The 13608-nt window shown below is 37.4% G+C and overlaps 1 protein-coding gene across 1 annotated transcript in view; it reads left to right on the top strand.

The window, feature by feature from the left end:
- The window catches only part of LOC107662168 (TBC1 domain family member 9B-like), a 35606-nt gene that overhangs the window by 3786 nt on the left and 18212 nt on the right, over positions 1–13608 (top strand). Inside the window, exons 3-8 of the mRNA XM_016452083.1 lie at positions 5915–6033; positions 6761–6989; positions 7805–8063; positions 8165–8372; positions 11003–11182; positions 12496–12663. Coding sequence (XP_016307569.1) covers positions 5915–6033; positions 6761–6989; positions 7805–8063; positions 8165–8372; positions 11003–11182; positions 12496–12663 — 1163 coding nt within the window. The remainder of the gene's footprint in view (positions 1–5914; positions 6034–6760; positions 6990–7804; positions 8064–8164; positions 8373–11002; positions 11183–12495; positions 12664–13608) is intronic.

The raw sequence follows: 13608 nt of genomic DNA, 5'->3' as shown, positions 1-13608 counted from the left end.
ACTATACTCATAGTCACCAATGCTGATGTTGTTAACATTAATCATTTGAGAATAAAGTATAACAATAATAATAATTTGCACGGTTTGATGTGATATTAGCTAATGTAATAAGGTACATTAAGGTAATGCATTTTTCCTCAGTTGGTCAGAACAAACATGGCAGACTTGTTACTTACTAGTTCAGATGACAATATCTGGTGAAAATTCTTATTTGGGTCATATATTCCAAGACATAGGCTAGAATCTGTGATTGCGAAGTACAGTAAATATCCACACCGGTGCGGTGACTGACCGCCACACATACTCCTCAAAACATTAGATTCATCCGCGCTGGAGCCGAACCGCCGCACAACCCACGCAAGCTAGATAATTCCGCACACAGCTGCAATTGCAGGTTTTCAAACAGAGATGGCGACAAAGAGGCAAAACTTACGTGACGTTTCTCAATACCAAGTACGCAAAGTTCGGACTTGCGTCATTGGTAGTTCGGACTTCGCAAGTTCGACTCGGGAGTGCAAACTCTCGAGGACGGGAGGATGCAAGTCCGGTAATTCTGCAAATGGAACAGCAGAGTACTTGATAACGTCACTCAGCTCGTCTTGGCTACTCCGGTTATCCTCACTGTATGCATTTACAATACGACGAAATATGATATCAAACACTGCTGCCTCTTTTCGTTTTCATTTAAACATATTAATAGCCACAAAATTGTAGTTCAGGGAACGTACATACATTACAGTGAAACTAAATATTATATCAAACAGCATTGACTCCTTTGTTTCATTTAAAATATTAATAGGCTCACAAAAATGTGGTTCATGCAACGCGTACACGCATTACAATAAAACGAAATGATATCAAACACCACTGCCTTGTCGTTTTCTTCAAAATATAAAACACAACCCTCATTTCGTTTTCATTTAAAAAATATAAAACATATTAATATGTGGTTTAGGTAACATGTGCACATATACTCTGATTATCTTCACTGTATAGCCTATAATAAAATGAAATATGACAAGCACAACTCTTTCAACACTTCTTTTGCCTTTTTTGTTAAATGTCAGTTTTAATGAACAATTATAACCATTATAATAAATAAGTATAAAGTATGAGACTTATGTAATAGGAAATAGAGAAAAAAGAAAACAATTCGGTCAAATATATGCAACAAAGTCAGCGTTGTATTACGATTAATAAATAATTTATGAAACATAACTTTGTGCTCAGCCAAAACGATATGACCTGGAAGAAATAATAGATTCACGAGACCAAAGATTGCCTGTTAGATTTACCCAAAACAAATTTTGCCTCATGTTTAACCACTACAGAGACATCAGAGCCAGCGGCAAATGTCAGAAGGACTAGCCGAGGTTAAGCTCCTTTCATCGGGATACATGAGCACTGAGCGCCCACTGATCGCCTGGAGCTCACGTCTCCGAAATCGGCGAAGCACATTTTCAAATAGGCGCTATCTCTATAAATAAACCGCAGATTTGAGTTTTAAACAACTACATTCTCGCCTGAAATACTCTTAGAACTGCATTTCATGACACAATAACAATAACATATTTCAAAATAATATTTTGAAAATTATGCGGGTTTTCTCCTCCGCCATTAACGCTCGCTGGTTGGTGCGAAATGCATTCTGGGATACCTGGCTGCCTCAAGTTCGCACAAGTCACCTCTGGATGCATCCTTAAAACGGGCGGAGCAAGAACACATCCGGGGATTTGAACTGTACTTGGCTAGATGTGAACTTTGAATTGGAACAGTACTTGGGCGACGACTGATGACATTTCACAAGTCCACAAGAACACAAGTACAGACAAGAACGCATATTGAGAAACGGCCACGGACTGCAGCTTTAAATAGTGGCTCGTCCCTAGGGCTGTGCAAAAAATCGAATGCGAGATAGTTCACTGACAAGCTACGCAAAATCGTGTTAAAAATCGCAAGCGATTCATTGCCGATTATGAACGTGATTTTGTGTAGCTTGTCAGTGAACTACGGCTCTGTGTAGTAAATGCTGCTCCATCTGAACGCACGTGCTGGAGATTTACTAATAATCACAGGAGCGGCTTTACTGACGAGATGCGCATGAAAAGCGCATTCGATTTTTTTGCACAGCCCTACTCGTCCCTGGTCATTGCGTCGCCTGCCAATGACGTCATACACCCGCGATTTCCGTTTTTGCTTTGTAGAAAACATGGAAACACCAAAGATGCTTTAATATGTTATGTGTTTTATTAGACAGTTGATGACCGCACAGAGTAGCATTATAACAGAACTTTCAAATGTAACTAGTATGATAAAACAGCGCTGCTTTACCCCTGTAGGAGTGGATGCGTTTGACTGTGGCACAATAAAAGCTCCGCTGCTTTCAAGCCGTGGTGTGTCACGTTTGTTCAACGGCCTCGTTTTGCTTCGACGGCTTTCAGCCTCACCCTGCTTCATACTACGATGTTGATAAATCTTTAATACATTAGCTCATCCATGAACAAGCATCGGCTGTGGGGATGAAGACGACAACTCCCATGATTCCACACTCAGTCATGGCGTCATTTAGCTATGCTTTTGTTTCTTTGTTTGTTTTGAATACGTGCCCTCTAGCTGCGAAAACGTACATATTGTGCCTTTAATATTAATTGTTAATTTCTTAGTGTTCTTACTTATAGGGTTATATGGGTTGGTTAAAATTTGTAATGGATGCTTTTGAAAACACTGCTTTGTGAAGCTTAGAAACCTTTCGCAAATCTTTAGTTTCGAACCAGAAGTTCAGAGTGCATATCGAATTGCCAAAGTCATGTGATTTCAGTAAATCTCAGATCGGTTTTATAATATATATACATTTTTAATGACACATTTATATAATAAAGAAGGAAGATTATTAGTTAATTTCCTCGCAAAATACACTACATTCATTCCATAAATTTGCACAACACATATGAGACACTGACAGAAGGAAGATGTAATGCATATGAAAACATTTAAAATAGTAGCACAGATGGAAACAGTGTTATTTTAGTATCAATATACTATTATAGTTTTTGTTAATATTTTAAATTAGAATTTGCCTGTATATTTTTAATTTTGTTTTTAAATTAAGTTATAGTTTTGGTAATTTTGTTTTGTGTTTCTGACATTTTTATTGGTTTTTATAAGTTTATTAGTTTTTTAAGGCCCGATACTGCTCTCCTGTACTCAAACTCGTACTCATAAAAAAGCCAAGATACCAAACGCCGATTCCACACAGCGTGTGAACAGTGCCATGTCCAGACAAAGAAACACAGACAACAGAACAACAGACAGCAGAATGGAGTTAGAGATTAAGGATGTCTACGAAGTATATGTGTGCTCTGATTGGCCAGCTATCCAGTGCGTTGTGATTGGCCGAATACCTCAAGCATGTGACGGAAATGTTACGCCCCTTACCATACTGTGATGCCGTGTCCCGGAGCGACGAGACAAAAACATTAAAACCCATTATAAACGAGGCATTTGTTGCATCCAGTGGGGACATAATTACGGATTATAATGACTTCAATTGTCTTTTTACAAGTTGTTGCATCGCGCCGCATAAACATAAAACCATGTCTGCATTTTTGATCGGAGAAACGACAAACAACAAGCGCTACTCTACACTGCTCAAAACTCGCATTTGAATCATCAGTGACAAATTCTTTAAATATGAAAACGTACTTACAGGCTGTGAGTCAGCATTATTTGTCAGCATCATAGACTGTGGTCAGCATGCGCACCGAAGGGGAAAGAGGGGAACTGAATTCACCGGAACACCGGCGGCTACTATCCCAGGAAACAGTCCTTGTCCTCCGTAAAATGCATTGCGCACATCTGAATATTTGGTTTGAACTGTTCTGGAACAGTGTTGTAAATACTACTTAACCACTGATTTCTAGTTGTGTCCTCTTTTGGAAGACCAAACAAAGTAGTTTTGCTTTCACAACGAAACACACAGCGTCTCCACGACATGGCGGCGGCAGCAACAATACTACAGCGAGAATCAAAGTTACACCTTCTTTTTTTGCGTGAACATTTGGGCGGCGTTATGCAAATCTTCCCACATCGTGACGTAGACATGTGGGGGCGTGTTAGAACGAGCCGTTTTAGGTAGGCGTGGACCAGTCTTAACTTTTATAAAGAATATCTCTTTGGGTTTGAGATTTGAGACTATTCACGAACAGCTTATAACACTCCAAAGAGAAAGGAAAACTTGAAATCGCATCATATGACCCCTTTAACAATTTACTGTTCACATTTACTGTTCAATTTACTGTTAACAATTCACACGCATGCGTTGTTTATATGAAGCGGAAGCAAGCACATGCGTCATGAAACATAATGGTGTCACGCCACAGCATTAGGAATGAGAATATGTAATAATGATTTTATCAAAAATATCTTAATTTGTGTTCCGAAAATGAATGATGGTCGTCTTACGGATTTAGAGCAACATGAGGGCGAGTAACGAACAGCTTATAACACTCCAAAGAGAAAGGAAAACTTGAAATCGCATCATATGACCCCTTTAAATGATTTATATACAACGAGTGGTTCCCTGGATTATTACAGTAAAAAGTCTTGTGATTACAGTTAGGCCTGTCGCAATAATCAATATATCGACTTATCGCACAATATATGTTCATGACCTCAATAATTTTTGGTGACGCAATATATTGCCAATTATATTTACTTAAAAATGAATGTCACCATGTTTCGTACATTCCACTTGCGCCTGTGTCTTTTGCAGCTTCTCGTATATAACGTGTAGTCATGAGGTGACTACACCACATTTTATTTTATTTTTTGTACTTTTATCCACACTTTTTGTTAGAAAATGTTTATTTACTATTTATTGAAGTCTTTTAAGGTATCTAATAATATTGATACTTAATTTCCATGATCTAAATATTCTTAAAAATTAAAAGTTTGTTGTCATTTGGAAGTGTGTAGGCCTTCTTGCATTATTATGCTGCTACATTATGATTATATATTCAGTGGCATAAAATGGTCTTTAAAAATGACAATAATATCGCTTATCACAATTATTTCTGGGGCAATATATCGCACAACAAAAAGTTGTTATCGTGACAGGCCTAATTACAGTACTGAGCTGCTGCAATTGAGCAGCTCTAATGCTATTAAAGTAAAAATAAAGTAGGCTACCATAGAGCAACTAACTTTATACTTATTCTTTTGGTTTCTGTACCCAGCATTTTTTAAAATTATAAACGCAATGAAAATACAGGTATCGGTACTCGGTATCGGCAAGTACCAAAAGTAAAAATATCGGTATCGGCTTTGTTCTGGAAAAAGTGGTATCGATGCATCCCTACAAAAATGAGAAATGCTGTCTTGGCAACTAGCGGTAGTAAGTTTTTATAAGTTAAAATTCTATTTCATTCTAGTTAATGTTTATTTTATTGCAAGTAATGATTTTTTTCAATGGTTTTCGTTAATAAGCACAAGTCCCTCCATCCACACACTCAAATGATTAATCCAACAATTACTCACTTAAAATGACAAACATCTATAAACTAATACTGACTTTGTATTATAGGTGATCTAGAGCTCTCAGTGTAGCTAACAGTTGATTTGTCTTTCTCCAGACGAATTGATTAGTCTGGATTTGTTTAGTCAGATGACAGATAACAAAGGAAACTGTCTTGATGTTTTCGTACACAGATACTCTGGCTTAAGCCGTAGTTCTTTTCCTCGGGCTCATTTATTACCATCATCTCAGTGATGAAAATCTGGAGAGTGACTGACTGTGTTGAGTCACATCGGCTGTATTTCCTGTGTAAACCTCACCTGACCTTTAAACAGCCGCTCTGAATTTGAGTGACATATTAAAGGCTGTGACACCGTTAATTCTGATGGATGTGTGTCTCAGGCTCGTCTCGTAAAGAGATCACTGAACACTGGGAGTGGCTCGAGACAAACCTACTGCAGACTCTGTCCATCTTTGACAACGACGATGACATCACCACCTTCGTCAAGGGCAAAATACAGGTGCGATTTTTGTTTTATTTGTCAAAGTAAAGACATGTATTGAAGCCATTCAATTAGGATTAAGTAATTTCTTCAGAGATAGTGAATTATGGTTCCTCCTCAAATCTTAGTCTAGGTCTAGATGTTTCTCTGAATAAGTAACACAGCTTTCTCTCACTTTTTATTGGTTGCTAGTTTTACATTTTTATGTTAAAAAAGGAAACAATCATGATTAGAAATCAGAATACTGGTTGTACTTGCTTTTTTGATGTAAAGAAAGGGAGACTGTCACTCTACATTTTCAAGCTGGAGTTTTGAAGCAAAATAAACTACAAAGCATACATACAAAAAGTTTTCAACATTGATAACAGAAATGTTTCTTGAGCAGCAAATCAGCATATTAGAATGATTTCTGAAGGATCATGTGACACATAGACTGGAGTAATGATGCTGAAAATTCAGCTTTGATCACAGAAATAAATTACATTTTAAAATATATTCAAATAGAAAACAGTTATTTTAATAATAATAATAATTTAATAATGTATGCATTTCGCAGACGCTTTTATCCAAATCGACTTACAGTGCATTCAGGCTATTTTTTACCAATATGTAAATGATAAATCATTTTAAATGATGATAATGTTTCACATTATTACTGTTTATACTGTATTTTGAATCATATAAATGCAGGATTGGTGAGCAGAAATATCCTTACCGACCCCAAACTTCAACTTGTTCTTTGCAGGGCATCATCGCTGAAGAGAATAAAAGTGGCAAACCTCAGGAGGACGAGGATCCTGGGAAGTTCCGTGAAGCAGAGCTGAAGATGCGGAAGTTGTTTGGAATGCCGGAGGAAGAGAAGCTGGTGAACTATTACCCTTGCAGCTACTGGAAGGGCAGAGTCCCGCGGCAGGGCTGGATCTACCTGTCCATAAATCACCTCTGCTTCTACTCCTTCCTGCTGGGAAAAGAGGGTGAGATACATGCATACTTGATGCATACCGCAAAATATACAGTGGAACTACATTTGGACAAAAACAGAAAATGGAACGCATCTAGAACCCAAACAAACAGCGTCATATTTTTGATGATTTTTTTAAAAATAAATGTAAAAAAAGATTAAGAATAAATGTAAGAAAAGACTGTTTTCAACACTGATAATAATCAAAAGTGTTTTTTGAGCAGCAAATCATAATAGATATTAGCGTATTAGAACAATTTCTGAAAGGTCCTGTGACACTGAAGACTGGAGTAATGATGCTGAAAATTCAGCTTTGATCACTGCAATAAATTACTTTTTACGATGTATTCACATAGAACAGTTATTTTAATTTGTAGTAATATTTCACAGTATTACTATTTCTACTGTATTTTTATCAAATACATACAGCTATGGTGAGCAAATAAGACTTATTTCAAAAACGTTTAAAAAAAATCTTACCAACCCCAAATCTTTTGATCGATAGTGTGCATATTAAGGTTAACAGGATTAAACAGTTATCATATATTTAATATCATATTAGATACTATCATATTAGATACTGTGGTTGAAATTATTCAACCACAGTATGCCAGGACTGACCAATCAGAATGAAGTATTTCAGGTAGCTGTTGAGTGGTGTCATTTTAAATGCTCTGTGAAAAGGGCTCTGTTTCATATTGAATTAAGTGTTCTTTAGTTAGTGTTAGTGCATGCTGCTTTTCTTCCACCATGCCTAATGAAATCTGTTCTTCTCCTTACTTGTTTTTCAAATCTTTTTCATCTTTATTTTCATTCCTGTGACTGTAGTTTCGCTGGTGGTGCAGTGGACAGATGTCACGCAGTTGGACAAGAACGCCACACTGGTTTTCCCAGAGAGCGTCCGCGTGAGCACACGCGACACAGAGCACTTCTTCTCTATGTTCCTCAACATCAACGAGACCTTCAAACTGATGGAGCAGCTGGCCAACATCGCCATGAGACAGCTGCTGGACAACGAGAGCTTCGCCGCCGACCGCTCGCTCCCCAAACCCTGCAAGACCCTGAAAAACGTCTCTGCGCTCAAGAGGTGAGCAGACCGCTCACAGATGAGTCTTGTCTTTCATTGTATAAACAGAGTGCCCTGTTTGTCAGAATTGTCTGGTTTCATTTTGTTTTCTCATGTTTCAGGGACTTGGATGCACGTGCAAAGAACGAGCGGTACAGAGCGCTGTTCCGGCTCACACAGGACGAGCGTTTGGATGGACACACCGACTGTACACTCTGGACACCGTTCGCTAAGATGCATGTCGTCGGTCAAATGTTTGTTTCTAACAACTACATCTGCTTTGCCAGTCGAGAGGAAGATCTGTGTCAACTTATCATTCCATTGAGAGAGGTAAACGCACACACACTAGTGCAGTTAAACGATTAATCACGATTAATCACATCCAAAATAAAAGTTTTTGTTTATATAACATATATGTGTGTGTACTGTGTATATTTATTATGTATAAATACACACATGCATGCATATATTTCATAAAAAATATGTTTATTTACAGGGTTCGTACGGGTGCTTGAAATCCTTGAAAATGCTTGAATTTTAACATAGTGTTTTCAAGGTTTGAAAAGTGCTTGAATTTTGGATAAAGTGCTTGAAATTGCAATTGCATTGGTTTTATAATAATATGCTTTATTACTGAATAACGTTAGTTTACTTTCTAGACAAAATGCTTTTTGCATAAAATGAAAACAGCGCAGCTCGGCCATAGACTGTAAAAATAGTTGACTCGCACGTGTGGCTATCGGGTGTGCCTCACACTTCCTGATAAGTGAAGCTGCGGGCTCTTTGATTGCCCCCTGGTGGCTGGCACAGTACAGGTCATAAACCCCACCCTCTCCATGTAAACGAATGGGACTTGAGTCAAAATAAATTACACTTCCAATACAATTTTCCGAAACATGGTTTTGGTCATTTAATGTAGTTGTTATCACGCTGATATATGTTCAGTTGTTCGTTTTTGTGATAAGTTTGATTTTAGCTAGTAATTTGATGCTATAAAAACAGGGCGTGTCGTTATGGTTGATTGGGTCTGCGGGAGTTTGATACTGCGGCTCCACCTCACGACATTACTGCGCAGACTCTGGCTCCAAACGAATCTGCTGCGCAGACTCTGGCCCCAAATGACTTCATTTACTAAAGATGGCAGCGGCCATACTGAGATGCTTTGGCTTCACTTTTCTATAGTGGAAGGAAGTGGAGACGCATCGTCCATCTTTTTTTACAGTCTATGGTGGCTATAGTGTGATCTGTCTTGTCTTTATTGACGCGCGCCCTCTGATGGAGCAGAGCGGGAGATAAACACATGTCGACAGGTTGCTGCTTCAGTCAGCGTTGGCTTGAAAACGACAAACACAAATTATGGTTAAAATAATGTAAAGTTTCCTGTAAAGTCTGTTTTTTTATTGGAGAGTCTGCGCTTTCAAGCCATGTATAAGGTAAGCAAAAATGCCCATGGTCAGTTAAGCTATGTTAAAGACTGTCGCGATTAAAGTGAAATAATAAGATAAACATTTCAAAGATAAAAAAAATGCAGCGCGGGTGTTTTTATATTAATGCATCTCTGAAGTGAACCGATTGCCTTCAGAGAAGTTTCAATGGCATTATCGTTTCATCTCACCGACCTATAATGTCTGATAAAGCAGCGTTTGTGAGCCAGCCTGCTTTGTGTACAGCGTTACCGGGGAAACCGCTGTATTCATGCCGTTCCAAAAGCGCCACCTAGTGGCAGATTGAACCTCATATTTTAGCCTTTAAACTATTTTTAAGAAAAAGAAAAGAAAAAGGAGGAGTCAAAAGCGTAAAGAATTATTTTAAGTTAAAGCACACACATCTTAGTGTCTACATTTTTTTGATTTTTGAAGGCGCATAGGCACATTAGCTTTTTGTTCTGAACAAAAACAGCAGACAGGCTTATTGAAAATGAAAATTCTTTATACTTTTGACTCGTTCCTTCTTTATTTAAAAAAACATTTTTAAGGCTGAGGCTTGTCAATTTGAGGTTTGCCACTTTATACAACTTTCTATTTGTGAAAATCTGTATTTGAACTGCAAATCATGTTTTTTGAAGTAATTTTATGGTTTAATATGTTACAATAGACATTGCCCTACCCCGCTCATACAGTATTTATTTTATTTGTGCAGGGTAAAAAGCCTTAAATATTATTTTAAAAATCCTGCAGATACCCTGTAAATTATTTATTTATTTTTTTATTTTATAACTTATATACTGTATCTTGGCTATTTATATTATGTAATGCTATATGTAGGGCTGGGTATCGAGTTCGATACTTTTTAGGCACCGACCGAAATGCCTCGATACCATCGAATATTTTGAAAAACGTCTCGTCGTTCGGTACCAAATTTCAATACCTAAGGGGTTAATCTCATCAGCGTCAGGTGAGCCAATAAGCCTGCAAGACGGCTTTCTGTGTAAACTGAAGACTGTTTGAGCTTTATTAAAACTATTTTGCATTGATTTATTGTGTTGGTTACATTTTGTTCTTTTGTGCTCAGGAGATGAGTCTTTGAGTTTGTATAAACATCAACAATAACATCTGATTTAAAGTGAAAAACTCAAGTGTGTGTGTGTGTGTAAACATGTAATTTACCACAGTTTAAAGTGCTGGAAAAGCTTGAAAATGCACCTTGAAAGTGCTTGAATTTGAATTTGGAAAATGTGTAAGAACCCTGTATATATTAAATATATTTATATATATTATAAACTTTATGAACATATATATATATATAATATGTAAATACATACTTTCAAACTATATACTGTATGTGTGTGTGTGAACAATATTTGAGAGAAATAGGCCTTTTGTGTACATAGAAAAAGTCTTAGATCTTTGAGTTCAGCTCATGAAAAATGGGGCCAAAAACAAAAGTGTTGCGTTTATAATTTTGTTCAGTGTAGTTACAACAGCTTGACGGACACTTCCTCTCTCTTTCTTTCTCTGTAGGTGACTATAGTGGAGAAAGCGGACAGCAGCAGTGTTTTGCCGAGTCCACTGTCGATCAGCACTAAAAACAAGATGACCTTCCTATTTGCCAACCTCAAAGACCGTGACTTCCTGGTACAGCGCATCTCTGACTTCCTGCAGCGCACGCCTGACAGGCCATGTGGCCTAAACACTCAATCTGTGAGTCAGAATTGATCAAAATAGTATAGTATTTCATTTTATATACACTCTCGATCAAAAGTTTGGGGTTGGTAAGATTTTTTAAATGTTTTTAAAGTCTCTTTTGCTCACCATGGCATGTATTTGATGATAAAAATACAGTAAAAACTGTAATATTGTGAAATATTACTACAATTTAAAATAATTGTTTTCTATGTGAATACATTGTAAAATGTAATTTATTCCTGTGATCAAAGCTTAATTTTTAGCATCATTAAGGCTGATCTATACTTCTGCGTCGGACCTACGTCATAGCCTTTACGCCGTAGGCTATGCGTCAATTTTCATTTATACTTCTGCGTCGTTGTCCGCGTCGACGTGCAGTACACATGCAAACCGCTAGTCTGCAGTGTCCACGGGCATGTTGCTGGTGTAACCCGCAGTACCACGGCAAAAGCCGAAGAAGAAGCGGCTCGTCGGAGAAGCGTTATAGCCGTGACGGCGGCAAATAAATATCAAATCATTAAATCATTATTTAAAACTACAAAACGGAGACAACAACGGAACAGGAGAAGATGGCATTCTTTCAATCTCCACTTGTACCACAGCAGATAAACATTGTTTGTCGCAGACAACTACTGATGTATAATGCTATGTAGTATAATAAATGATAAGACACTTGTTCTTTGCTTTGTTTTATTTTATATAAGAAGGTAACATTAAAATATATTAAAGTGCGCATAAACACACACAAAACTCGAAGTACATACGGAGGGAAGGGTTCTAGCAGACCAATCACAGCGCTTGCGGTCCGCGTAGAATTGACACGCTGTTAGATTTTTGGAGAGGTGCACGTTAGGCTACGGCGTAGGCTATGGCGTAGGATGTGCGTCTAAGCGTAGGCTACGGCGTAGGTTTGATGCAGAAGTATAAATTGGGCTTTACTCCTTCAGTGTCACATGATCCTTCAGAAATCATTCTAATATGATGATTTGCTGCTCGAGAAATATTTCTGATTATTATCAGTGTTGAAAACAGTTGTGCTGCTTTATATTTTTCTGGAAACTGTTATTTTTTTCAGCATTCTGAGATGAATAGAAACTTCAAAAGAACAACATTTATCTGAAATAGAAATCTTTTGTAATATTATAAATGTCTTTACTGTCACTTTTGATCAATTTAATGCATCCTTGCTGAATAAAAGTATTAATTTAGTTCAAAAACAAAAATCTTACTGACCTTAAACTTGTTAACTAGAGTATTTACTTATTCATGATTAAAGACATTTGCCCCGTTGAAGCATAACTCATTTCCACATTTGTCATTGCTTCCAGGAGAATCCCAGCCCGAGTACGCCACCCTCTCTGCCCCCGTCCCCTCCTGTCCTGGGGCTTGGAGAGATGCCCCAAAACCAACACTACAGCCCCAGTCTGCCCACTGCCAAGAAGGGCCTCCTGCAAATCTACCAGCAGGACGTCCCAGAGGAGCTAGGGCCCAAAGTGGTGAGACACACCCCTCTCAGGTCCATCAGCCCTCATGTGAAGTGGTTAAAACAAGTATGCGTAAAAGGATTTTAAAATAATTTTATCTGCTTATTACCCAGCTAATTAGCACTTAAATGCACTACAGTTCAAAAGTTTCTGCAAGATTCTTTTATAAATAGAAAGTACAAAAGGACTATTAAAATATCTTTATTTTCACTTTTGATCAATTCAGTGCATTCATGCTGAATAAAAGTACAAATTTCTAAAAAAAAAAAAGCTTACTGACACAAACCAACTTTATTTTTGTTAAAGCTGCAGTCCGTAACTTCTGGCGCTCTAACGGTTAATAAACAGAACTGCATGCGTCTTGCGGAAGAACTATATATATAATCTGTTTAAAAGTTATTTCAGTAAGCAACTTTTTCCTGTTTAACTCTTTCTATTTTTTGATGTTTTAGGAATGTCAAAATTAAACTTCTTTTTGTTATTTGCAAAATAAAAAGAACTTATAACTATCAATAACAAGACTGGTACTACATCCCAGTCACATGCTTTTGTTTTTTGATTCAAAATGAAATATTGTAATTTTGCACTTTTAATCTAATTTGTCAAGAAAAAGATTGAGTTTATTAGTGTTCATTTGATACATTGTAAGTGGATTTATTTATTTGGAAGGAACCAAGTAAAAAATGTAACATAAATGTTTCCTTTTGATGCTGTGTTCCAGAGTTAGGCAATATTTTCATCTGCAGTCCCTTAGCAGGTTAGCCGGTCACCATTACAAAAACTGTCAGGTCAAGTCGAACATGTTGCATTATGGGATGCAGTATTCTGCTTTGTGTGCACTGTTTATATCCTGCACATTTTGGCATACGCAGTACATCATTTGGGTATGCAGTGCATTAAGGAACATTTGCGTACTGTGCACAGTTAACATGAGTATTATCATGCTTATCCACGTGT

This window comes from Sinocyclocheilus anshuiensis, unplaced genomic scaffold, assembly GCF_001515605.1.
Source record: "Sinocyclocheilus anshuiensis isolate Anshui unplaced genomic scaffold, SAMN03320099.WGS_v1.1 scaffold1120, whole genome shotgun sequence".
NCBI classification, from domain to species: Eukaryota; Metazoa; Chordata; class Actinopteri; order Cypriniformes; family Cyprinidae; genus Sinocyclocheilus; species Sinocyclocheilus anshuiensis.
This window is presented reverse-complemented; position numbering and strand designations above follow the sequence as displayed.